Source organism: Capra hircus, chromosome 3, assembly GCF_001704415.2.
Source record: "Capra hircus breed San Clemente chromosome 3, ASM170441v1, whole genome shotgun sequence".
Taxonomy (NCBI): Eukaryota; Metazoa; Chordata; class Mammalia; order Artiodactyla; family Bovidae; genus Capra; species Capra hircus.
The window spans coordinates 100,476,697-100,500,079 of record NC_030810.1 but is presented as its reverse complement, the minus strand read 5'-3'; the positions used below and the strand labels follow the sequence as shown (position 1 = coordinate 100,500,079).

General features: G+C 52.6%; 1 protein-coding gene across 5 annotated transcripts; it reads left to right on the top strand.

The window, feature by feature from the left end:
- SEMA6C (semaphorin 6C) lies at positions 9,264–22,868 on the top strand. 5 transcript variants are annotated; one of them, XM_018046065.1, is made up of 21 exons: positions 9,264–9,518; positions 11,530–11,579; positions 13,296–13,467; positions 15,093–15,207; positions 15,502–15,565; positions 15,716–15,772; positions 16,133–16,234; positions 16,469–16,559; positions 16,758–16,877; positions 17,057–17,145; positions 17,427–17,644; positions 17,915–18,046; positions 18,311–18,463; positions 18,694–18,867; positions 19,140–19,286; positions 19,560–19,637; positions 19,764–19,819; positions 19,986–20,030; positions 20,384–20,479; positions 20,917–21,784; positions 21,959–22,868. In XM_018046065.1, the coding sequence occupies exons 3-21, from the start codon at positions 13,350–13,352 to the stop codon at positions 22,014–22,016; spliced, it is 2,781 nt and encodes a 926-aa protein (XP_017901554.1). In that variant the 5' UTR covers positions 9,264–9,518; positions 11,530–11,579; positions 13,296–13,349; the 3' UTR covers positions 22,017–22,868. The 5 variants fall into 5 exon arrangements, with proteins under 5 accessions (XP_017901554.1, XP_013817878.2, XP_013817876.2 ...); XM_013962422.2 differs by having other exon boundaries at positions 9,265–9,518; positions 20,917–22,868; XM_013962424.2 differs by lacking the exon at positions 20,384–20,479 and having other exon boundaries at positions 20,917–22,868.

Genomic DNA, 23,383 nt, shown 5'->3' with positions numbered 1-23,383 from the left:
GAACCTTACAGCCTGAAGGAAAAAAAAAAAGGAATCTTAACACCCTAGTCAGGGAGATAAATGTAAGCACATATAACTGTAATACAAGCCAAATGATGTCATTAGCTTTCATAGAAATTTAAGGAATTAAGGAACTGTGAGAGCAAAGACTTTATTTTGGGGGGCTCCAAAATCACTGCAGATGGTGACTGCAGCCATGAAATTAAAAGACGCTTACTCCTTGGAAGAAAAGTTATGACCAACCTAGATAGCATATTCAAAAGCAGAGACATTACTTTGCCAACTAAGGTCCGTCTAGTCAAGGCTATGGTTTTTCCTGTGGTCATGTATGGATGTGAGAGTTGGACTGTGAAGAAGGCTGAGCGCCGAAGAATTGATGCTTTTGAACTGTGGTGTTGGAGAAGACTCTTGAGAGTCCCTTGGACTGCAAGGAGAGCCAACCAGTCCATTCTGAAGGAGATCAACCCCGGGGTTTCTTTGGAGGGAATGATGCTGAAGCTGAAACTCCAGTACTTTGGCCACCTCATGTGAAGAGTTGACTCATTGGAAAAGACTCTGATGCTGGGAGGGATTGGGGGCAGGAGGAGAAGGGGAAGACAGAGGATGAGATGGCTGGATGGCATCACGGACTCGATGGACATGAGTCTGAGTGAACTCCGGGAGTTGGTGATGGACAGGGAGGCCTGGCGTGCTGCGATTCATGGGGTCGCAAAGAGTCAGACACGACTGAGCGACTGAACTGAACTGAGAGCAAAGAAAAATTTAGATTTTTTTTTTTCTCATAGGAGTGCTGAAGAGGTAGACTTGGAAGGATGGATTTCACTACCTAGCAGGCAGAGTGTGGCAGAAGTGCTTCCTAGACGATGGAGTTACGCAGAAGCCACAGAGCAGAGATTCAAGGCATATTCAGGAAATGGTGATTTATTCTGATGACCAGAGCATAGTTTGTTTGAAAAAGAAGTGAAGAAGGAAAAAGACCAGATCACAGAAGGGTTTAAAGGAGCTGCTCAAGACTTCAGACTTTTGCTGTAGACAGTAGGGAGACATTAAAGGTTTCTGATCAGGGGAAGGAAATTTATCAGCTCAGCGGGACTGAGTTAGGGGCTTCAGCAAAGTTTTAGCTCAGGAAAGGAGACACTTAAAAGGATGTTATCACCGGTATAATTTTCTTAAGCACACGATGAGAACCTATGAGAAGAACCTGAGATCAGGATTTAGAAGATGTTGACTGTATTTGCATCTTCTTGTATTTTCACTCCTCTTATTTTCTGATTAGGTTTTATATATATATATATATTTTTTTTTTAAAGGACTTTTTAAGAAAAGTAAAAGTTCTGGCAGAAAAAGAAGAATGGGAAAGATGTCTGGTTGTGAAATGTTGAAGTTTAGAAGTGGAGGCGATCAGCATACCAGTGACTCCAAAACCACTGATTCTCTCCTTGGAGACAATGACTGGGCCGTGGCTCCTTTCTCACTCCTGCCTCTCTCAGCCCAGGTTTCAGAGCTGAGGGTCCTTGATTGAATCTGGATTGGAAATGTTAACAACGCCTTAAATGAATGTGGTGGTAAAGGGATGAAGAGAAATGGAAAGGTAGGTTAAAGGGATGGGAAGCTGGATTGAGAGAAGGACTATTTTTGGCTTGGAGTTTGAGGACGTTTGTAGGTTGAGAGGAAGGAGCAGTGGAGAGGGAGGCTTAGGAAATGCAAAGGAGAGGCAATGCTTATGGAGCAAGGCACAGGGGCAGGTGGGAAAGAATGGATTGGGAGTTCAGGGAAGGGAGAGGAGAGAACAGGAGCTGGCATTAGTTGGGTGCAGTCTGCTAGATGTTATATAAATACTACACTTCATCCTCTGATACCTCTATCAACTAAATGTCACTATATTCCTTTTACCAATGAAAAAGACTGAGACTTGAAGAGGTTAGATAACCTGTTCCCAAATTAGAGAACTAATAAATGGCAGGCTGAGGGCTTGTGTGATTCCCAAGCCTATGCTTTTCTGACAGCTACCCCACAAGGTTAGGAGGTAATGACTTCAACCTCATAATGAATGTGGCAGCATTCTATTCCTGTGTGCTCTATTAATTCATTAATCACACACTTGGGGGCCAATAGTATGTAGGTGGCACTGTCACAGGAAAAAGTAGAAGTCCTTTTATGAAAGAAATATATAATTGGAAAATAAAAGGAGTGAAAATACAAGAAGATGCAAATATAGTAGTACCTTCTGAAGCCAGAATTTTACTGATTCCTTACCTGTTTACCTCTCCATATAGTCTGGTCTGTGTTGTAATCCTCCCAGCTCCTGCAAAACACATCATGGCTGGCTTCTCTCTCCTCTCCTTCTCCCTCTTCCTGCTCTCTCCCACTTTTTGTCTCTCTACCTGGAACTTTCCCCATGTATACCTCTTCCCTGCCTGGTTAATTCCTAGCCCTCCTTCAGGTCTCAGCTGGAAAGGCTTCTGAAGCCAAAGGTCTGTGAAGCCACCGTGACTCCCTAAACTACTTGCGACTCCTCTGTTCCTAGTCCTATAAAACTACATACCTTCCTTATCATGACAATCACTCTTCATTGTCGTCTGTGATTTTATTAACGGCCTCCCTAACTAGGTTGTAAACTCCATGAGGTGTAGGGGTTATTGCTTTAGTGTCTGGCACTATTTGCTGAAATAAGAAATTCAAAACACATCCAATAACCAGGAGATAAGGGGGAAATGGTAGCAACATAACAGTCACATGCAATAATGTTAATTTGTTTCATTACTGCAGAAGTCTTTTGTTTTCTCTTGGACTTCTCTTGTGGCTCAGCTGGTAAAGAATCTGCCTGCAATGCAAGAGACCTGGGTTTGATCCCTGGGTTGGGAAGATCCCTGGAGAAGGGAAAGGCTACCCACTCCAGTATTCTGGCCTGGAGAATTCCAGTCCATGGGAACACAAAGAGTGGGTCACAACTGAGTGACTTCCATTCACTTTTTGTTTTCTCTTGATCTATATCTATTTCTACTAATCTTCTCTGAACCCACAGCATATTGTTGTTCTGTCTCTCAGTCGTGTCTGACTCTTTGCGACCCCATGGACTGCAGCATGCCAGGCTTCCCTGTCTTTCACCATCTCCCAGAGCTTGCTCAAACTCAACCAAGTCAGTGATGCCATCCAACCATCTCATCCTGTCATCCTTTCTCCTCCTGCCTTCAATCTTTCCCAGCATCAGAGTCTTTTCTAATGAGTTGGCTCTTTGCATCAGGTGGCCAAAGTATTGGAGCTTCAGCTTCAGCATCAGTCCTTCCAATGAACATTCAGGATTAATTTCCTTTAGGACTGACTGGTTTGATCTCCTTGCAGTCCAAGGGACTGTCAAGAGTCTTCTCCAACACCACAGTTCAAAAGCATCAATTCTTTGGTGCTAAGCTTTCTTTATGGTCCAATTCTCACATTCATACATGACTACTGGAAAACCATAGCTTTGACTATACAGACCTTTGTTGGCAAAGTAATGTCTCTGCTTTTTAATGTGCTATCTAGGTTGGTCATAAGTTTTCCTCCAAGGAGCAAGCATCTTTTAATTTCATGGCTGCAGTCACCATCTGCAGTGACTTTGGAGCCCAAGAAAATAAAGTCTGTCACTGTTTCCACTGTTTCCCCATCTATTTGCCACGGAGTGATGGAACCAGATGCCATGATCTTCATCTTTTGAATATTGAGTTTTAAGCCAGCTTTTTCACTCTTCTTTTTCATCTTCATCAAGAGGCTCTTTAGTTCTTCTCTTTCTGCCATAAAGGCAGTGTCATCTGCATATCTGAGATTATTGATATTTCTCCTGGCAATCTTGATTCCAGCTTGTGCTTCAGCCAGCCTGACATTTCGCATGATGTACTCTGGGTGTAAGTTGAATAAGCAGGGTGACAATATACAGCCTTGAAGTACTCCTTTCCCAATTTTGAATCAGTCTATTGTTCTACATCTGGTTCTAACTATTGCTTCTTGATCTACATACAGATTTCTCAGGAAGCAGATAAGGTAGTCTGGTATTCCCATTAGGAATTTTCCACAGTTAGTTGTGATGTACACACTCTAAGGCTTTAGCAGAGTCAATGAAGCAGAAGTAGATATTTTTTCTGGAATTCTCTTGCATTTTCTATGACCCATAAAACGTTGGCAATTTGATCTCTGGTTCCTCTGCCTTTTCTGAATATAGTTTGAACCCCAAGAAAAAGATCCCCATCCCCACCCCACAGCACATAATTAGTAGAAAATTAAAAGAAAGAGATTCCCTGGTAGCTCAGTGGTGAAGACTTTGCTTGCCAGTGCCAGAGACATGGGTTTGATCCCTGGTCCAAAAAGATCCCACTTGCTGTGTAGCAACTAAGCCCATGTGCTCTAGAGCCTAGAACCTGCAACTACTGGAGCCTACGTGCCCTAGAGCCTGTGCTCCGCCACAGCAGAAGCCACCACAATAGGCCCACGCACTGCAGCAAAGAGTAGCCCCTACTCACCGCAGCTAGAGAAAAGCCGCTCGGCAACACAGATCCTGCACAGCCACAAATAAATAGAAGGGAAAAGACGATCTTTCAGAAGGAAAACCACTGATAACAATGAGCATTGGCACAGATAGCAAGAGAAGAGAAGGAAAACAAAAAAGCTGGCCACTGAAAATTGCAGCATTTGGGGCTAGAAGGAAGAGGAGCCAACAGTATTAACTACATACATTCTAGACTTTGGGGTCCTCACTGTTTACCTAGACTGTTAAGTTCACAGAACTTCCTCCGAGTAAGCAAAAATCTGGTTAAATGATACCTTAAATGTGTGAAACATTTTGAGATTTATAAAACATTTCACCTTTACTTTATCTTACTTTATCCTGTGAACTAGGCAGGCAGGTCGTGTCCACTCACGGGTGACAGACTCTGCCTTAGAGATCAAACAGTTTATTTACAAGGTTAGTCTTAATGACCCTTGTGTGTGTGTGTGTGTGCTGAGTCACTTTAGTTGTGTCTAACTCTTTGTGACGCCATGGACGGTAGCCTGCCAGGCTCCTCTGTCCCTGGGCTTCTCCAGGCAAGAATACTGGAGTGGGCTGCCATGCTCTCCTCCAGGGGTCTTCCCTACCCAGGGACCAAACCCATGTCTCCCGTGGCTCCTGTGCTGCAGGGAGATTCTTTATGCTGAGCTGCTGGGGGAAGCCCTAACGCCTCCTTGTTATGGTCTTTTCGCTATATCATCCATAGGAAATTAATACTATCTTTTTGAATAATCTCTATTTGAAACAGAATGAAAATGTTTTGCACTTAATTTGGTAACTATCTGGAGAAATACTCAAAGTGGAACATTCCTATTTTTCTCCTCAGCTGAGGTTTTACCATACTTTTATCATACTGGTTAGGATCAGTACTCACATAACAGTTTGGAAAGAGAAAGTTCAACATGATTTGAAGCAGGCAAGCAAGACTTCGGCCTGACATAGCTGGAGGTAGCTCACATCTTTGGTGCATTTATTTCTTTGTCTACTTACTATATACTATGTGCCAGGCATTATGACTTAAGTGCTGGGGATACAAAGATAAAAGACAAGCTTCCTTCTTTAGATTAAATGGTAAGTACCTTTGAAAAATCCAAATGGAAGTAGCCAGTAAGCAATTATAGAAGTGAGTTTAGAGCTCAGGAGAAAGACTGAGATTGAATAGCAATAGAGTTTACGGTGAGCCACACATAAATAGTTATCAGAATTGTTGGTGTGTATTATCTTGACCAATGATGGTGTGTAGAGCAAGGTGTGTAACTAAGGATATTACCCTTGGGAACACTAATATTTAAGGAGAGGTCAGAAAGGCTCGGAAAAAGAGACCATATCAATAGAAATGAAGCCATTCATTCACTTAAAAAATATATCTATTAAGTCCCTAGTCTTTGTTGAAAGAAAGAACTCAGGAGGCATAAGAGAGCATTTCAAGGAAGGACAGATTAATTTGGCCAAATGCCATAAAGAGGCCAAAAAAGACTGAAAACTGTTCATTGAATGTGACGAGGAGGTCATCAGTGACCTGGATGAGAACAATTTCAATGGCATTATGGGGGCCAAAATGAAAATAATTGACAAACGGGGAAATGGATACAGCAAGAATAGATGACTACAAATTTAGCTATGAAGGAAAGAGAGAAATTGAATGATGGCTAAATACAGGCAAGGATCAAGGGAAAGTTGAGAGTCTGGTGTTTTTTTTTTTTTTCTTTTCATCATGGGAGATATTTGAGCATGTATATATGCAGAGGGGAAGATGTCAGTAGAAAAGGAGAGATTAGAAATAAGAAAGTCTTTGAACATATGCGGCATAAAACCCCTAAGGAGGACATACAGAATCAGATTTATTCAACCAATGTAATAATAGTTAATAGCTGCAATGTGCCAAGCCGTGTTGGAAATGCAAAGGACACAAAGGTGAGAGAGACATAGGCGGGCCCTGTGTGTGTGTAGCTCACAGTAAAGCAGAATGGTGAACCTTAGACAGGCAGTATTGATGCCCCACCTGCTGGGATGAGATGGATGTGAGGGGGCAGCTACGTGCGTGTCTAGAGGGCAAAAGGTTGGTGAGACTCCCACTTCACTGTCTCTGTTTTTCTCTGAAGAGGGATATGGATTCTGCTAAGATGAGCAAGAAAGCTCTGAGGAAAGGAACTTGAGGAAAGAAGTAAGCATTTAAGAGAGCTATTTGTAGGGGCTGAGAGAGGGTAATTTTCCAAGCTTGGAGATGCTGAATTTATAAAAGGCTCTAGTCTGTGGGACTGTGATTTTTTCCAGAAGACCCCGGGGAGTAGGAAGAAAGTCATCTGGGTTTGTCCTTTGAAATAGCTCTCAGATTCACCCATTTCTTTACATACCCAAAGCTACCATCTTTGTCTGACTGCCTCTCCCCTTGTCCTTGAACCTTCGTGTTTTCTTGCTAGAAGTTCTCCTTATCTTGCTAAAATAAAGTATTTTGTTGGTAATACCTTTATTCAAGAACTTGAAATAATGTCCTTTTCTGATCAAATTATTTTAACCTACTCACCTTGGTATTCCTGGCCTTCCATAGTTTCTCCCCCTCTTCCCCTCTCCCCTGCTAGTATATTCCTTATGTATCAAGTCACACGGGTCCTTTTGCTATCCAGGCTTCAGGCTCCTTGCTCACCAAGTAAAAGCTTTTGGTGAAGCTACAATCTCTGAAACATTTTCTCCTTTCTTTTGCTCCAAGCCAACTCCCACCCAGGTTTTCCCTGGCCTCCATGATAAAATGTATCCAACATCTTTCCCTGCAGTTACCCTGAAGGGCACTTACAGTCTTTTCTTTCATTTAGGAATTATGTCCAATGTAACTTTGTGGTGGGGGGAGGGGGGGAAGACTGTTTTTTGGGGGGATTTGGTATTGCTTTTTAATCATTCAGTACATATAAGTCTTGTTTTAGTTTAAATAGGTGCTGTTTTCTTAAACTCTCCAACCACATTCCACAGGAGATTATACTTGAAGTAAGTGCTTAATATTTACTGGATTGAATTGAGATTTTAGTTGGGCCCTAAAACTTCAGATGAGTTGTACCTTAATCCTCATTCACTATTCTATTCAATGAGAACATATTTTAATGTTTTGGGATCTTAGTTTTCCAACCTGGGATCAATCCCATGCTCCCTGAAGTAGAAGCAGAGAGTCTTAACCACTGGGCCTCCAGGGGAGTTCCAGGGAGCACATTATACTGAAGCCCTGTACTAGGAACTGGGGACATTTCTTTCGACCTCCACGTGACTCTATATTCTGAGGCGTCTCTCTCCCAAAACAGCCTGACTGACCACTGAATTCCCTTGGACCCAAGAATCCCCTGGCAGTTAACCTTGTGTAAGGAGGGTCCCATTGTTTCTGATTCTGTTTATCTCATTGGTTCACCTTCCATCTCTGTCTCTGTGATTGTGTGTGTATATGTTTTTGTCTGACATGACTGAGTGATTTTCACTTTACTTCATATCACAAGTCACTGATGCTATCTACCCTGATCTCGGTCCATTAAAGACTGTCCAGGAGTAGCAAACCCCTGCCTCTCCTTTCCTGAAGTCCAGAGACCAGGATGTGTGTGTGTGTGTGTGTCCACTCAGATAAACTATCCAATAATATCAATGTCTCCCATGCCACCCACTATCCTGGGAATTTTGAGAACGTCTTTTGTCCCAGACCCCACGCAGGGAAGAATCTTAGCAGGCAATACCAAGGTGGGAGCTAAGCAGAGCTGTCTGAAGTAGCCTCATTCTTCCTCCCCACTGACATTCCTGGAATCAAAGGGTCTTTATAGAGGGTGGGAATCGAGAAAAGGCAGTTTTGCTGTGTGGAGGGATGTCCAGGGCCTCCTGAGGAAAAATGGGACATCACTAATCCTTGTCTGTGGGGCAGTAAGGATATGTGGGGTTGGGGCAGCTGATTACCTGTCCTTTCTTTCGGGTCCCATGTTGCTCCTGTTTCTGTGTGAGTCTGAATCAGTTTGTCCCAGTCTCCACATCTCTGTTTTGGCTTCAGCCCTCCTCACCTGTCCTCTTCCATCAACCAGCAGCCTAACTGCTGGCCACCCTGACTTCCTGACTCCTTCGTTTCTGGCCTACTGGCCTAAGTACTCTTGCTTTGATAGTAGGGATAGGAGGGGAGATGATGAAGATAAGGCAAATTCCTGGCGACATCTTCCTTTCCTTTTCCAGGCCTCAAGCCCTCAAATGCATGCTAGGTCTCCCTCACCCGAGTCGGGATGAACCAGAGGAGGCACATGAAAAGAACAGACGATTTGATGTAAAAAGAGTGGAGAGGAGGAACAGAGGCTTGGGGGCAGAGTAAGGGAGAGGTGTACCCAGGAGCAGGGTAGTCAAAGGCACTGGAGAGAGAAAAGAGAGGGAGGGTCACGCCGGCTCTGACAGCCCAGCCCAGCCGAGGTCCTCGGGTTTCCTGTCTGTCTCTCCTCCCAGCTGCTGTTCCTTCCTCTCTTGTGAGATTTCTTCCCAGGGCCTCTCCATGTTAAAGCGTGTGACCCCTCCTCTGACCGGGTCTCAGCGACTGTCCGCGGCTCTCGCGCCTGACTATGGTCTCCTGCTCAGCTTCCTGGCCAGGCCCTCTCGGTGGGCGGTGCTCCCGACGCCCCTCCTCCTCCGAGAACTATTGGTGGAGAGGTGTCGAGAAGGCGGTGTCTAACCGGCCTCCGAGAGCCCGATTAGTAATGGGGACCCCGAGGCGGGCCGGAGGCGGGTCCGGTCGGGAGGCGGGCGGGGCGGCTGGGGCCCGGCCCAGAGCTCCGGGCGGTCGCATTGTTTTCCTCCGCGGAACCGCGGCGGGAGTGGGGTTTGCGACTGGGACCCAGGACTCGCGCGACCTGACAGCGCCCGGGAGCCCAGATCCAAGCTCCATCCAATTCGGACATTCACCACATCTCATTGGGGCCCCAACCGATTGAGAACTCGGCGCGGTGCGCGGCTGCTGCTCGACCGCTGCGATCTCTCTCCCGCTGACCCGGATCTCGGAGCAAGTATCCCGGAGTAGGGCTGGGGCTGCAGGGAGGCGGGGAGGATCGGGGCGCCGAAGGCTGGGGGTAAGCTTCGAAGTGCCCGAGGGACCCGGCAGGGCGCCAGCGCTCTGTCGTGCTTGGATGACGGAGAGGGTCAGCGGAGTTGGGGTGAACCGAAGGAAGAGGGCAGCCCCGCTACGGCACTGTGGGGCGCAAGGTCTGGGCGCCACTTGTGACCTGGCTTCTCCGAGTCGCATCCCTCGCATTGAGGAGCGCGAAAGGCATTATTTGAGGCGCGCATCATATAGAGGGTGGAAAACCTGATCTCTTGCCTCCCCAGCATAGAGATTAAGGCTTCAAGACCCGTGGGGAACCGGACCCTCGCGTCTCCCCTGCAGGGAAGGGAAGGAGAACGCGTCGCTCCAGACTTTGATGCTCCGGCTGCACCTCTGTCATTGTGCAAGCGGGAGTCTGAGCACCTCCCAGCGGGGTTGACTTGATCATAGAGTCGGGAATGGGCCCCGAGGAACATTAGTCCTAGAGCCCATAACCTTCCTTCACACCACTTGCCCAGGGGCTTTGTTAGACCTTGGTCTCCCAAGGCGGAAAGCCCGGCTGACGATTGCATCTCCAGCCCGCGGACCCGGCTCTGCGCTGGCCGCAGGCCCGACCTCCTCGGTTCCAAGCCTCTGGCCGTTTCCCTGGCCTCGGAGACCCGCCTCCGCTCCCAACCCCCGCTCCCATCCCTGTTCGATCTGCGCCTGCAGGCCCCTCCAGCCCCTCCTCCCGCTAACGTGGCTCTGGGACCCGGTCCCGGCCCAGACTCTGCTACCCGCCCCTCTCCGAGCCCCAGATCCAGTGAGGGGGAGACACGTCGAGGCCCTGGCCTCAGGCCCACCTCAGGCGAGGCTCTAGACACCTGGATTATCCTCGTTCGGGGTTGGGTGGGAGGGAGGGTAGGTAGCAAACCTGGGGCTGATAGCTAAGGGTGAGGGGAACTGTCTTGGAGAAGCAAAGGCGCCTGTTCCCCGAGGCTCCTTGGTGCGCCCCCCACCCCCACCCCATCCTTAGAGGAACGTGGACTGGGGCAGGCGACCAGCCCAAAGGCTTCCTGCTATTGTCCCCAGCCGGGTCTCCCCTTCTCCCTCCCTTCCCTAGCCCCCTGCTAGAATCTGGCTATGACCCTGGCCACTCCCCAGAGGTGGCTGCAGGGCCAGGAGGAGAGAGAAGGGCTGTTTTCTCTTCCCAGCAAGGGGAGAACCTAGGAGAGGGAGAAAGAGCTGGCCAGGCCTCCCCCATTTGCTCCAGATGGGGGGTGGGGGGGTGGGGGGGGGTGGGGGGGGGTGTGAAGCAGCTGGGACTGGTCCTGGCAGGGTAAGCCTTTCCCCAAGCCAGGGGTTGCATGGGGGCAGCTCAGATGCTGCTCACTAAAATCATCTATGGGAAGCCCGCTTACAGACAGCATAGTTAAGTCTGGGGGGCCAATGCAATGGCCAACCAAGTGTTTTCAGAGGCTGGACTAATCCAGTCTAAAGTAGGGGGTAGGGTGGAGAGAGATTGGGTGGGAGGGAGGCAGGGCCTGCTTTTAGGGAAGGAAGGGGCTTGGTTTTAGAGCATTTTGCTTAGGGATGAAGAACATGCAAATGATATGCAAATTAGCCTCCATTGTCCCTAGCTAGGGTGCTTTTGCTAAGACGGCTGCTGGGTTCTGAAGGTTTTCCTATGGGAGTGGTCAGCATGCCCTCCAAACTCTCCCAATTACCCCTTTTCCCAAGACTGGTGCTGAAGTTCCAGGATTTTCTGGGTAGGGTCTAGCCCCAGCACCTGCCCTTGCCCTCACAGCTCTAGGCATGAATGGCCAGCACCTTTGTAATCAAGCTCAATGTCAATGTGTCCCCCAGTTCCAGGGCAGCATCTCCCCTACCCTAGCCTCATTAGACTTCTCCTGATGTTCACATTTACTTTTAAGGGATGTGGTAAGGAGGTATAACTCCATCTCTTACCTCCTTCTGTCCCTTCTTCCATCAGGTCAGAGGTCTCCTATCCCCCTCAAACCCCCACAGGAGTCACCACCCCAGGTAAGGAAAGGGCAATAGCCCCTGAGGGCAGCGGATGGAAGTAGGCATGGCCTGGGAACAGAAGAGGGTCAGATCATTCTCCCCACTTGCCTGAGACTGAAGTTGTTTCCTGGGTGAAGATACCAGTTGCCCAGGGCAACTTGGTGGGGGGGGGCAGGAGGGGGAGGATAGGAGACAAGCTGTGTCCCTTTCTCTTCCCCTGGGGGGAACCATTGTGGGGGTGGGGAGTGGCAGAGGGAGGCTTGGCCTTTCAGCACCAGAGGGTCGTTAGCTAGCTGACTGCTCTGCCCCTGGGAAGGGGGCCATCATTAGGTGCTCCTACCCCTTCCCCTCCTCCAGCTCTCTTGGGATCCCATCTGACGTCAGCCTCCCCATCAGTGATGCTGGATTGGGGGTGGGGTACACTTGGGTTCTGGCTCCAAAAGTGGAGTTGTGGGGGAGACGGAATGGGGGAGGCCTGGAAGCCCAGGGTCTCTTCTTCGGGGGACATGGCGGGACAGGCAACTGAGGATTAGTGAAGGATAACTGTCTGTTCATGGAAAGGAGGGAGTCTCACCCTTGCTGACCTGATTTCCTGGGCTTACTCAGCCCCTCACTTCAATATCAGGGGAAGGCAGGAAGCTGGTGTCCATCTCCCACTGTGGGTTCCAGCCAGGGTCAGCTTGGCTGGGGAAGGCCGATGGAGGCTGATGGGTGGGAAGGAGGGCTGTCTTACAGTCCCTTCCACCATATCTATCTTTTCCTGGACTTTGGGCTACAATCGCCTGCCTGTCATTGAATTATTTACATTTTCATTCCAAGGCAGCCCAAAGAGGGAAGGAAGGGAGAGAGGGACATATTCAGTCATATCTCCTCACCAGTGTAGCCCCTTCTGTGACTGGCTCCTCACAGAGGGTGGGTCCGCTCTTCTCCAGATTGAGCACATGCAAGGTTTCTTAGGAGTCGGGGAGGGAACAGGGGGCTAGGGAGGCTGGGAGGGGGCACAGTGGTCGGGCAGACAGCTGTAGTCAGAGCTAAATTTAGCCTCTGATCTGGCTTTGATGCAGATTCATTTTTGGCTAAGACAGCCCCCCTCCTCCATTCCCTTCCCTACCCAGCTTCTTCCTAGCGATGGAAAGGGCCCTAGAAGCAGGAGCTTAGACCAGGGCAAAGACCCCTGGGCTGCCTCCCCAACTCTGTTCTTCCTCAGCCCTAAACAGCATGATGGCTGCCTCACAGCTGCCTCTACCGAGGCACGGTGCCTAAGTTGCTCCCAGGGTGCCATGGGGGTCTGTGAGGGAGGGGAGGCAGACATGATATCCTCTTCCTCCCCCTGGTGCCAAGGAATCACTATTTATAATTTTAAGGCTTCAGTGTCTAATTATAGCTGAGACGAGGTTAGCAAGAGGGGGCCAGGAGGTGTCATCTACCGAATGTCCCAGGCCCAGTCAGAAGAGAGGAGGAAAGGCTGAGTGAGAAGGCTGGGGGGAGGGAGCGGGCGTATCCTGTCCTTACCTGGGGTCACACTGGTAGGCTTCACACCAGCCAGTTGGGGCCAGTTGGAGAGGGAAGGGACTTGAGTGACAGTGACAGCCGGCTGGCACTGAGGCAGTGCCAGAGATAGGATTTTTTACCCTTCTCCTCAGGGTCTTCTGGGGATAGACCTGGGAAGGAGCCCTCCTGCTTCAAAGGTGGAGGACGTTTGGCCCCTTCCCCCACTTCTGTCTTCTCTTTCAGGGCCAGCATATGGGTGAGGGGGCAGCCCCTGGGGCCTGAGCTGCCCCACACAGAATGCCCCGTGCCCCCCACTTCATGCCCTTGCTGCTGCTACTCTTGCTGCTCTCAATTCCCCACACCCAGGCTGCATTTCCCCAGGACCCTCTCCCTCTGCTGACCTCTGACCTGCACGGTGAGTGCTTGGCACCCTGACCCTCTAGGTGAGCTCAGCACTCAGTCTTGGCAATTAGACACTGAGACCTTTTGTGTGGGTGGCAAGCTGCAGGAGGGCTGTCAGTCTCAAGGAAGCTAAGATTTGACAGGAAAGGGGAGCAGATAGGTGGAGTGGCACGGAGGCCAGTCACTTCTCATCTGCGGGCCACCTTTCTTCACTGCCAGGCGGCATTGTTCAGTGATAAAGAACACGGATTCTTGGTCAGACCAAACCTTGGCAGGTTCAAATTGCTGTTAAAGCTGCTCACTTTATAAGCAGTTATTTAACCTTCTTTGCCTCAGTCTCCTCATCGGCAAAATGAAGATAATGATTGTATTCTACCAGGAATTCCCTGGTGATCTGGTGCTTTCACCACAGTGACCACAGGTTCAGTTCCTGGTTTGGGAACCAAGATCCCATGGGCCATGAGACATGGCCAAAAAATAGTATTTTACCTCATAGAGTTATTTAGGGATTAAATGAGGTAATACAGGTAAAGTGCTAAGAACACTGTCTGGCACAAAGTAAATGATGTATATGTGTTTGCTATTATTATTAGCTACAAAATGAAGGCTTAGGACTAATTCAGAGGTTCCCAACACCTCTTACCTCCCTCTCCACCACTTTATCACCACCATATCTAGGTCCGTCACGGTGGGACCTACCAAATGTCCCAGGCCCAGTCAGGAAAGAGGAGGAAAGGCTGAGTGAGAAGGCTGTGGGGAGGGAGCGGGCATGTCCAGTCCTTACCTGGGGTCACACTGGCAGGCTTCACACCAGCCATTTGGGCCAGTTGGAGAGGGAAAGGCCACCGTCCCACTGTGACAGACCTTGTAGATAGATCTATTTGCAGCTTCCTGTTATATATGTAGAATTTAGAATAATTTTAAGGTTGAAGGAATGGCAGTTAGGTTATTGAGATTAACTGTTGGGGGATAGATAAGAATAGCAAACACTTCCATGTGCCAGACACAGTTCTAATCACGGTACAAATGTTAAATCATCTCTCTCTGAACTCTGGGCTCCCTCTGAACACTGATGACTGTGGTTTCCATGATCAGGCCAGGTGGATGCTGGAGTTGGTCAGAGGAGGCAGAAAGCTTGGAGGATTGAGGTGGTCTGTGAAGAGCCTTGAGGCGAGGGTGCAAAAAGAGGGCTGGGAGAGATGGGGTGAGGAAATGGTCTACATGGGACAGTGTACAATGTGGAGTGAAAGGGAATCGCTAGCCCTAAGGCAGATCTAAGAATTGGGTTGGGCTCAGTTCTGAACTCAGACAGGCCTGGATCTGAATTGGGGTGCCTGCCACTCCCAAGCTAAATGAGCTCTGCAAATTTTTTATTGGCTTTAAGCCTCAGGTTCCTCATCTGTAAGATGGCACCAACCGACTTCATAAGGTTGCTGTCTGAAATGAGAATGCCGCTCAAGTGCTAACACAGTGCTTGGCAGAGGTGAAGTGCTCAGAGTTAGCTGATACTGTATTTATTAGTAGCCTTCTTAATACCTTTATTAACATGCCCAGGGCTGGGTCTCCTCTGATTGGGGAAGATGCTGAGGGAGTGTTGTGTCCTGAGGGCGTCAGCGCCCGCCTCTCTGCGCCTTCTAGGTATTTCTCCATTATCCTGGTTCCGGGGCCTGGAGGATGATGCTGTGGTTGCAGAACTTGGGCTGGACTTTCAGAGATTCCTGACCCTGAACCGGACCTTGCTAGTGGCTGCCAGGTAAACTGGCTGTGGCACCACTGTGGGGCTGCCAGGCCTCTTCCCAGGCAGGCATGGGACCTGCATGGCCACTGCCCCATCTTGCAGAGGGCACGTGCAGGTGTACAAGCCCTGGGGTTTGGACATGCTAGGACCCAGAACATAGCAGCCGAGGTGCGGAGTCAGGGGGAGAAGACAGGGCAGGAGGTCTACACTGTTTGTCCCCGAGCAGCTGAACACGGACTAGGTGGGGACACGGGAGTTCAAGTGGGGAGCCATGGCTTGGCTCTGATCCCTCCTTGCTTATCCCTTCAGGGATCACGTTTTCTCCTTTGATCTTCAAGCCCAAGAAGAAGGGGAGGGGCTCGTGCCCAACAAGGTGAGGGGCTGTGTGGGAGGAGGTTGAGGCATGGAGATGAAGCTGGAAAGGTCTAACGGGGACCCAGGGGGGTGGGAAGAAGACTCCAAAAGGGAACCGTAATGTGCGTAGGTTGTGCCATGATTTTCCCTCTTCTACTTTTCCCTCCAGTATCTAACATGGAGGAGCCAAGACATGGAGAACTGTGCCGTGCGGGGCAAGCTGACGGTGAGGAATGGGATGAAAATCATGAGGATAGGGAGATGACCCAGCCTGCAGGCTCTGTCCAACTGACCCTCCACCTCCCCAAATCTCCGCTACTTCTCTTATCTCAAGTCACAGAGGAAAATATACAGGAAAGGGAATTGATGATTTTTAGCTTCCTTTACACATCTCACACAGAAGAAGAACGAGGCTCTGAGAGGCCAAAGAACTTGCCCAAGACCGCAGGACTAGTAGTAAATAGCTTCTTTTTGAAACTTTACCCCCTATTGCTCTAACTGGCTCAAGGAGGATAACCCTACTTCCATGACCCCCGTCCCAGTCCCAGGGAGCCCTGTGGCTGACATAGAATTCTGGATTCTCTAGGACGAGTGCTACAACTACATTCGCGTTCTCGTGCCCTGGGACTCCCAGACGCTCCTTGCCTGTGGAACGAACTCATTCAGCCCCGTGTGCCGCAGCTATGGGGTACAAAGGCGTGGGGTACAGAGGGCGGGCCATCAGGATGGGAGTAGGAGGAGAACTCAAGCTGGGCAGTCAGTTTGGTGGGGATGGACAAGCAGGGGGTGGGGGCTGGGAGTGTCCTGGGTGGAGGGTCCAGAAGAGGTGGGGCAAGGAGGCAAGGGGACGTGACGCAGTGGGCTATGGAGCCAGACTTGCAACACCCCAAGGGTTCCGAGAACCTGTTCCTTCTGCTTCCAGGTAACTTCGCTGCAGCAGGAGGGTGAGGAGCTGAGTGGGCAGGCTCGATGCCCCTTTGATGCCACCCAGTCCAACGTGGCCGTGTTTGCAGGTGTGCACCTGGGCATGTGAGAAGCAGGCATGTGGCTGCCATGTTAGCCCCTTTCCCAGTTTGGTCTTTCCTGCATGCTCCTGAATCAGGGGTGAGGTAGGGGCCAGGGTCAGGCCAAGGTAGGGGTGTTGGAGGCCCAAGAAGAGCCAAGATACAGATCCCTGAGCCCCCCTGATGCCACCCTACCCACCCCTCCAGAGGGCAGCCTGTATTCAGCCACAGCTGCAGACTTCCAGGCCAGTGACGCTGTGGTTTACCGAAGCCTTGGGCCTCAGCCCCCGCTCCGCTCCGCCAAGTACGACTCCAAGTGGCTCCGAGGTCAGGGTGGGCCTGGGGGAGGGAGGCTGCTCTTGGGGAGGGGGTGCAGGGGGAGGGCTGCGGCAGGCAGGTGGTGGTAATTGTGTGCAGGTGTGCTAAGGGGAAAGGCAGCATGGGATCAGGAGATTCTGGACAGGTACAGATACTCTTCCATACCATTCCTGTCACTCCCCACTCAGAGCCACACTTTGTCCACGCTTTGGAGCACGGAGAGCATGTCTACTTCTTCTTCCGAGAAGTCTCTGTGGAGGATGCCCGGCTGGGGAGGGTAAGGAGGTGGGCAGCGGGGGTGGTACCTAGAGGCTTCTGCTGGACATTCGGGGAAGAGCTCCTGGCTGGGCTCTGAGCCCCACGCGGAGCTGCCCTCAGGCCTCTGTCCCCTCGTCCTGCTGTCCTTCACCTTGACCCGGACTGACCAACCACACCACATCCTTCCTTAGCTGTGCCCCTGACATTGGTCTCTTGGTACTCTAACCCCACCAAACCACTCTCACCCTGCTGACGTGGGGGCTCGCTCACTGATCTTCCTCCCCGGTTCTCCCCCGGCAGGTGCAGTTCTCCCGTGTGGCCCGTGTGTGTAAGCGCGACATGGGTGGCTCACCTAGAGCCTTGGACCGCCACTGGACATCCTTCCTGAAGCTGCGGCTCAACTGCTCTGTCCCTGGAGACTCGACCTTCTATTTTGACGTCTTACAGGCCTTGACAGGGCCTGTGAACTTGTATGGTCGCTCTGCTCTCTTTGGGGTCTTCACCACCCAGACCAATAGGTTGGTACTAGACTAGTCAATGTAGCCCAGTCTGTCCCCTTCCCTCCATGCCCCCCAGCAACAAAGATCATTCCACAGAGCCTACTGATGAGGGCGGTGAGGGGAAGCTCCATTTTCCTTGTGCTTTCCTTGCATGGCCCCCAGGGGCTGCCCTGATCTCTCAGCCTCTCCCCTAAGATGGTACATGAAGGAGGGCGGCCAAGCCTTACCTGGGAGGTGCTATGCTGTCCCTTCTAACACCTAGTCCACATCGTTCTCTGGCTCCCTCAGCATTCCTGGCTCTGCGGTCTGCGCCTTCTACCTGGATGATATCGAGCGTGGGTTTGAGGGCAAGTTCAAGGAGCAGAGAAGTCTGGATGGGGCCTGGACCCCTGTGTCTGAGGACAGGGTCCCCTCCCCCAGGTACCCAGGATGGGGGGCTTTTGTGGAGGTAGAAGCAAGCAGTGTCTGCTCCCCAAATAGGTTATGAGGAGAGGGCAAGGTGTCCAAGGCCTGGGGAGGAGGCTGTCATGGATTGGCAGCTGGGAATGGAAGCAGCAGTGTGAATGTCTGTGCGCAGACAGAACAAGGGGCCTCCCGGCCCTAGGGCAGGCTGCTGGGGCTTAGTTAGGCTCTGTGACCACCAGCTCCCTGTCCTAAGGCCGCCTCTTCCTATGTGTCCTCCAGGCCCGGATCCTGTGCAGGAGTAGGTGTAGCTGCACTGTTCCCCTCTTCTCGAGACCTCCCTGATGATGTCCTGACCTTCATCAAGGCTCACCCACTCCTGGACCCTGCTGTGCCACCCGCCACCCATCAGCCTCTGCTCACCCTCACCAGCAGGTATAGGGCTAAAAAATCCTGACCACTGCCATCCGCCCCTCACCCACTCTCTTTTTCTGACCCCACAAGGTAAATCATATTAGTAGGAGGAAGAACCCATGAAAGTGGGAGGGACAGAACTAAGAAGGAAACCCTGGGCTGGAGGAAGGGCAGAGAAGGGGTATCTAGGTCCTTGAAACATTCAAGCTTCCACTGGTCAGGCTGTCCTGACCTGAGGCCTATTCCTCCAGGGCCCTACTGACCCAGGTGGCTGTGGATGGCATGGCTGGTCCCTACAGTAACACCACAGTCCTGTTCCTTGGCTCCAATGATGGGACAGTGCTGAAGGTGCTACCCCCAGGGGGGCAATCTGGGGGCTCTGAGCCCATTCTGTTGGAAGAGATCAATGCCTACAGCCCCTCCCGGTGAGCCCTTTGTCCAGCAGGCCCCCTGCAGAGCAGGGATGGAATGTGAGGTGGGAGATGGGGATATGGGGATGGGGTGGGGACTCCGATATTGGAAGTTGCGGGGAAGAGAGAGGGACTTGGAGAGAAGACGACATTGTGTGGCACTGCAGGGTAGCCCCATGAGTCGTATTCAGTTGCTTGTATGCCTCCCCACCTTCTTTTCTTTACCTCACCCAGGGAAAAAGGAGCCTCACCTGCTCCACCTCTGACTCCCTCTGGCCTCACCTTAGGTGCAGTGGGAAGCGGGCAGCTCAAACAGCACGGCGGGTCATAGGGCTGGAGCTGGACACCGAAGGTCACAGGCTCTTTGTGGCTTTTTCTGGCTGCATCATCTACCTCCCTCTTAGTCGGTGTGCCCGGCATGGGGCCTGTCGGAGGTGAGAGGGACTTGAGGCCAGGCTCCCTGGGCCTGCAGGCACAAAGGCATTGAGGGTGGCAGGGAAATGCAGGGGATGTTTGTGTGTGGTGGGATGTCCACAAGCATCCTGCAAGTGGGCAGTCACCAGAGACGGGACTAAGGATTGGTGTGGATAGGATGGGAATATTAGGCTAGGAGCCTCCTGCAGGCCAGGGTGAGAGTGAAAGAGGCAGGGGAATGGACTGTGATTAGAGTGGAGGGTCCCAGCCTCATATGACTCAGTTTTCCCTAGGAGCTGTCTGGCTTCTCAGGACCCATACTGTGGATGGGACAGCTCCAGAGGCTGCGTGGATATCAGGGCACCTGGTGGGTAAGTGAGGGGCTCCTGGATCTCCTGAGGAGAAAGCTCCCCACTACTAAGAGAGGAGGCTGAGGGCTAGGGTGGGGGAGGGGATGATAGTTGTACCTGCACTGAGCCACCTCCATTTCCTCCTAGGACTGATGTGGATCCAACTGGTAACGAGGAATCCATGGAGCATGATGACTGCCAAGGTAAAAAGGGCAAAGGCAGCTGTATCCATTGTTGAGCATGGCTCTGACGGCCATAGACACCCTCCCAGGTGTGGGCTTTTGTCCTTCTCTCCTGCAGCATGGTCATGCCCATCAGTTCCTCATGAAGCCTCCCCCCACCTTCACCCTTTCCCTCCCTGTTTCATAGATGGAGCTACTGGGAGTCAGTCTGGTACAGGGGATTCCACTTATGGTGAGTTTTGTTGTCCCAACTTCACCATGGTCAGCCCATACTCACCCAAGTCCATGCCCCATGGCAGCAGCAGACCAGCACCCTGGACACTCTGAGAGAATCTCAGAAAGGGTTAACATTCTAAGTACCTAGCATATAGCTCAGTGCTTGGCACATAACAGGATGCCTAATAGATAGTTTTTGAACAAAGAAATGAAAGAATGCCTTGCATGGTAAGCCCTTCCCCATTCCCAGAGGAAAATGAAGGCTGCAGTTCTGGGCTTCTGGGTTCCAAAGGGGGTGGCGGACCCGCTGTGGGTATCAGAGGTGGAGAACGGGAGTCTCACTGGCTCTGACCTGGTCTCTGTCATCAGTGCTTCTGAGTCCTGGCCCTTCCCCTGAGACCCCCAGCCCCCCCAGTGATGCCCATCCCAGGCCCCAGTCTTCCACTCTTGGAGCTCACACTCAGGGTAAGGGGGCTGGTTGGGAGGGACAGGAGTGAAGTGTGGAGCTGCCGATTCTTGAAGAATTCTAAGCCGCTCACTGATCATTGTTTGGTGTTCACTAATAATGCCTGTTTGGAACCTCCCCACCCTTCTCCTCCCCAGAGCTGGCCCTCCCAGCCCCGCCTCCTTCAGCACGGGCAGAGTTTGGCAGTTGCTGTTGGCATGGCTACAGGGGCCGCAGCTGGGATGGGACTCCCCAGGCCCAGGCTCTAGCTTGTATGTGAGCGGTGGTTGGGTGGGCTGCGTGTGTTGAGGGGTCAGGGGAGGAGACTCCTATAGAGGGTCAAGGCTGTGTCAGAGTGAAAGCAGAGCAGCAGTCGGAGAGAGGGACACTTTGTAACTTGTCTTCCCGCTGGGCTACCTTCGCTGAGCCTCCATCTCTCCTCTCTCTCCGTTGGCAGGCGTGCGCCGAGACCTCCCACCAGCCTCAGCCTCACGCTCAGTCCCCATCCCACTCCTCCTGGCCTGTGTGGCCGCGGCCTTCGCTCTGGGCGCCTCTGTCTCTGGCCTCCTGGTCTCCTGCGCCTGTCGCCGAGCGCACCGACGGCGGAGCAAGGATATCGAGTCTGCAGGGATCCCACGTCCTCTCTCCCTCCGCAGCTTGGCCCGGCTGCATGGGGCGGGCCCAGAGCCGCCGCCGCCGTCCAAGGACGGAGAGGGGGCCCAGACGCCGCAGCTCTACACCACCTTCCTGCCTCCTCCCGAAGGCGTACCCCCGCCAGAGCTGGCCTGCCTGCCCACCCCGGAGTCCACGCCAGAGCTGCCGGTCAAGCACCTCCGCCACGCCGGGGGTCCCTGGGAGTGGAACCAGAACGGGAACAACGCCAAGGAGGGCCGGAGCCGCGCCCGAGGCGGGAACGCGGCGGGTGGCCCCGCGCCGCGCGTGCTGGTGAAGCCGCCGCCGCCTGGCTGTCCCGGGCAGGCCGTGGAAGTCACCACCCTGGAGGAACTCCTGCGCTACCTGCACGGCCCGCAGGCACCCAGGAAGGAGGCCGAGCCCCTGGCCGCCGCCCCTTTCACCTCGCGGCCGCTGCCGCCCGAGCCCGCCCCCACCCTCTTTGCCGGCCCCAGCCTGCTGCCCCGGGACTGTGCCCCGCCTCGGAGGCTGGACGTGCCCCCGGAGGGCAAGTGCCCGGCCCCCGCCGGCCGGCCTGCGCTCTCCGCCCCAGCTCCCCGGCTCGGGGTGGGTGGCAGCCGGAAGTTGGCCTTCTCCTCGCACCGTGCACCCCCTGCGCTGCTCACCCGAGTCCCCTCGGGAGGCCCATCCAGGTACTCGGGGGGTGCCGGGAGACACCTCCTGTACCTGGGTCGGCCTGAGGGGCACCGGGGCCGCGCGCTGAAGAGGGTGGACGTCGAGAAGCCCCAGGGGCCCCTGAAGCCTACCTTCGTCGGGCCCTCCTCGCAGGCGGCCGTCCCTAACGGCAGCCATTTTAACTTTTGAAGGGAGTTGCTCCAAGGCCTCAAGTGGGACCCTCGAGGCCCGTGCCCTCAGAGGCCGTGAGCGTGGACGCGTCTCCAAGGACAGATGACCTCCCTCCCTGTTCCACACCTCCAGCCTTCCTGGACTCTGAGAGTCTCCCGGGGTCCCTGCCCGCCTCGGGTTTATTTATTGACTGCCGACTGTCTTTCCCCCTGTCCTCGAGAGAGGAGTGGGAGGCGAGAAGCTCGCCCCCTCAGTGAGCCAGCTTTTCAGGGGTAACTGGCACACTCCCACTCCCCCTCTCCCTCAGCCAAGCTGCCTTAACTCGCCCCTCCGGGCCTCCACAGACTGGGCCCCGGGCGGGCCGCACGGCGGACGGCCGGGGCTGAGCCACTCGCGTTGTGTACAGAGTCCTCGGGCCTCCTGGGACGTGCCTCCTCCTACTATGTAGGAGCCTCTCCGCTTCCCAATACAGCTGTGTCCCCGAGCCGCTGCCTGACTTTACTCGCGGAGCGGGCGGGCGGGACGGGAACCGGTCGGCTAGTCTGAGCACCTTTGCTCCAGAATTTCTACCTTCAACTTGGCCTTGACTCTCTTCCGAGTAATTGGGATGGCTGCAGTCCCACCGGGGTTAATCAGGAAAGGTTTCCTGAAGGAGGCAAGCGAAGAAACGGTGCGTGATGAACCAGAGCCCAGGAGACCCCGGGTAGAATTTAGGTGGGGTTAGGGAGGGTACTCCAAGCCCGTTTCTGGATCGAGGTAAGATGCACTTTTTCGTAGAATGCTCGACAGGGCAGGAGGAGGGTATTTGGGGAGAAATAAAATGAAGCTGCAGTGTAAGTGATTGAAGTTTCGCATCAGGAAATCTTGTCAAAAGAGAATTTCGCTGGAAGAACGTCGGTCGCAAGAGAAGGCTACAAAAAGAAAAAAAAAGCAAAGGCTTCAGTCCTGGAGGAGTCAGGGGTTTGCTCCAACAGTTCCCTAAGGAGCAGTTACCCTTCACAAAGCCAGAGGGGCGCCGAGAAGGGTGATTTTTTGCACGCATGCGTAGCCTCCCCTAGCGAATGCCCCTGCAGCACTCCAACCCCGCGCGCCCAAGATCAGCTAGCGTGTGTAGTGCGGTTCCTCCGGCCGGGGCTGGCTATAGATACCTGTCCGTTACTCCCGGGGGCCAATGAGAGGGACGAACAAGATCTGCCCCTCCCACTATCTCTAGCTAAGGGCACTTAAGGCCTTGAGCTGGCGGTGGCTGCTTTTGCGGATTTACAAGTCTGGCTTTTTACCGGCGCGTGGCTGGAGTATCCCACAGGGCTGGAGCCCTAGGCTTCCCTATCGCCGGCGCCGCCTAGAGGCCAGTCCACGCCTTGCAGCTAAGGAAATCTCGCCGGGCTCTCTCCCGGTTCTTTGCCTCAAAGGCTTGGGCAGGAATCCGCTTGGAACGGTTTGTT

Bases quoted from the DNA above. Each gene is read 5' to 3' on its own strand.
- SEMA6C (XM_013962422.2), top strand. From the start codon at position 13,350: ATGCCCCGTGCCCCCCACTTCATGCCCTTGCTGCTGCTACTCTTGCTG. The intron at 15,208-15,501 runs GTAAACTGGCTG...TTATCCCTTCAG, and splicing joins ACCTTGCTAGTGGCTGCCAG to GGATCACGTTTTCTCCTTTG. The intron at 19,820-19,985 runs GTAAAAAGGGCA...CCTGTTTCATAG, and splicing joins GGAGCATGATGACTGCCAAG to ATGGAGCTACTGGGAGTCAG.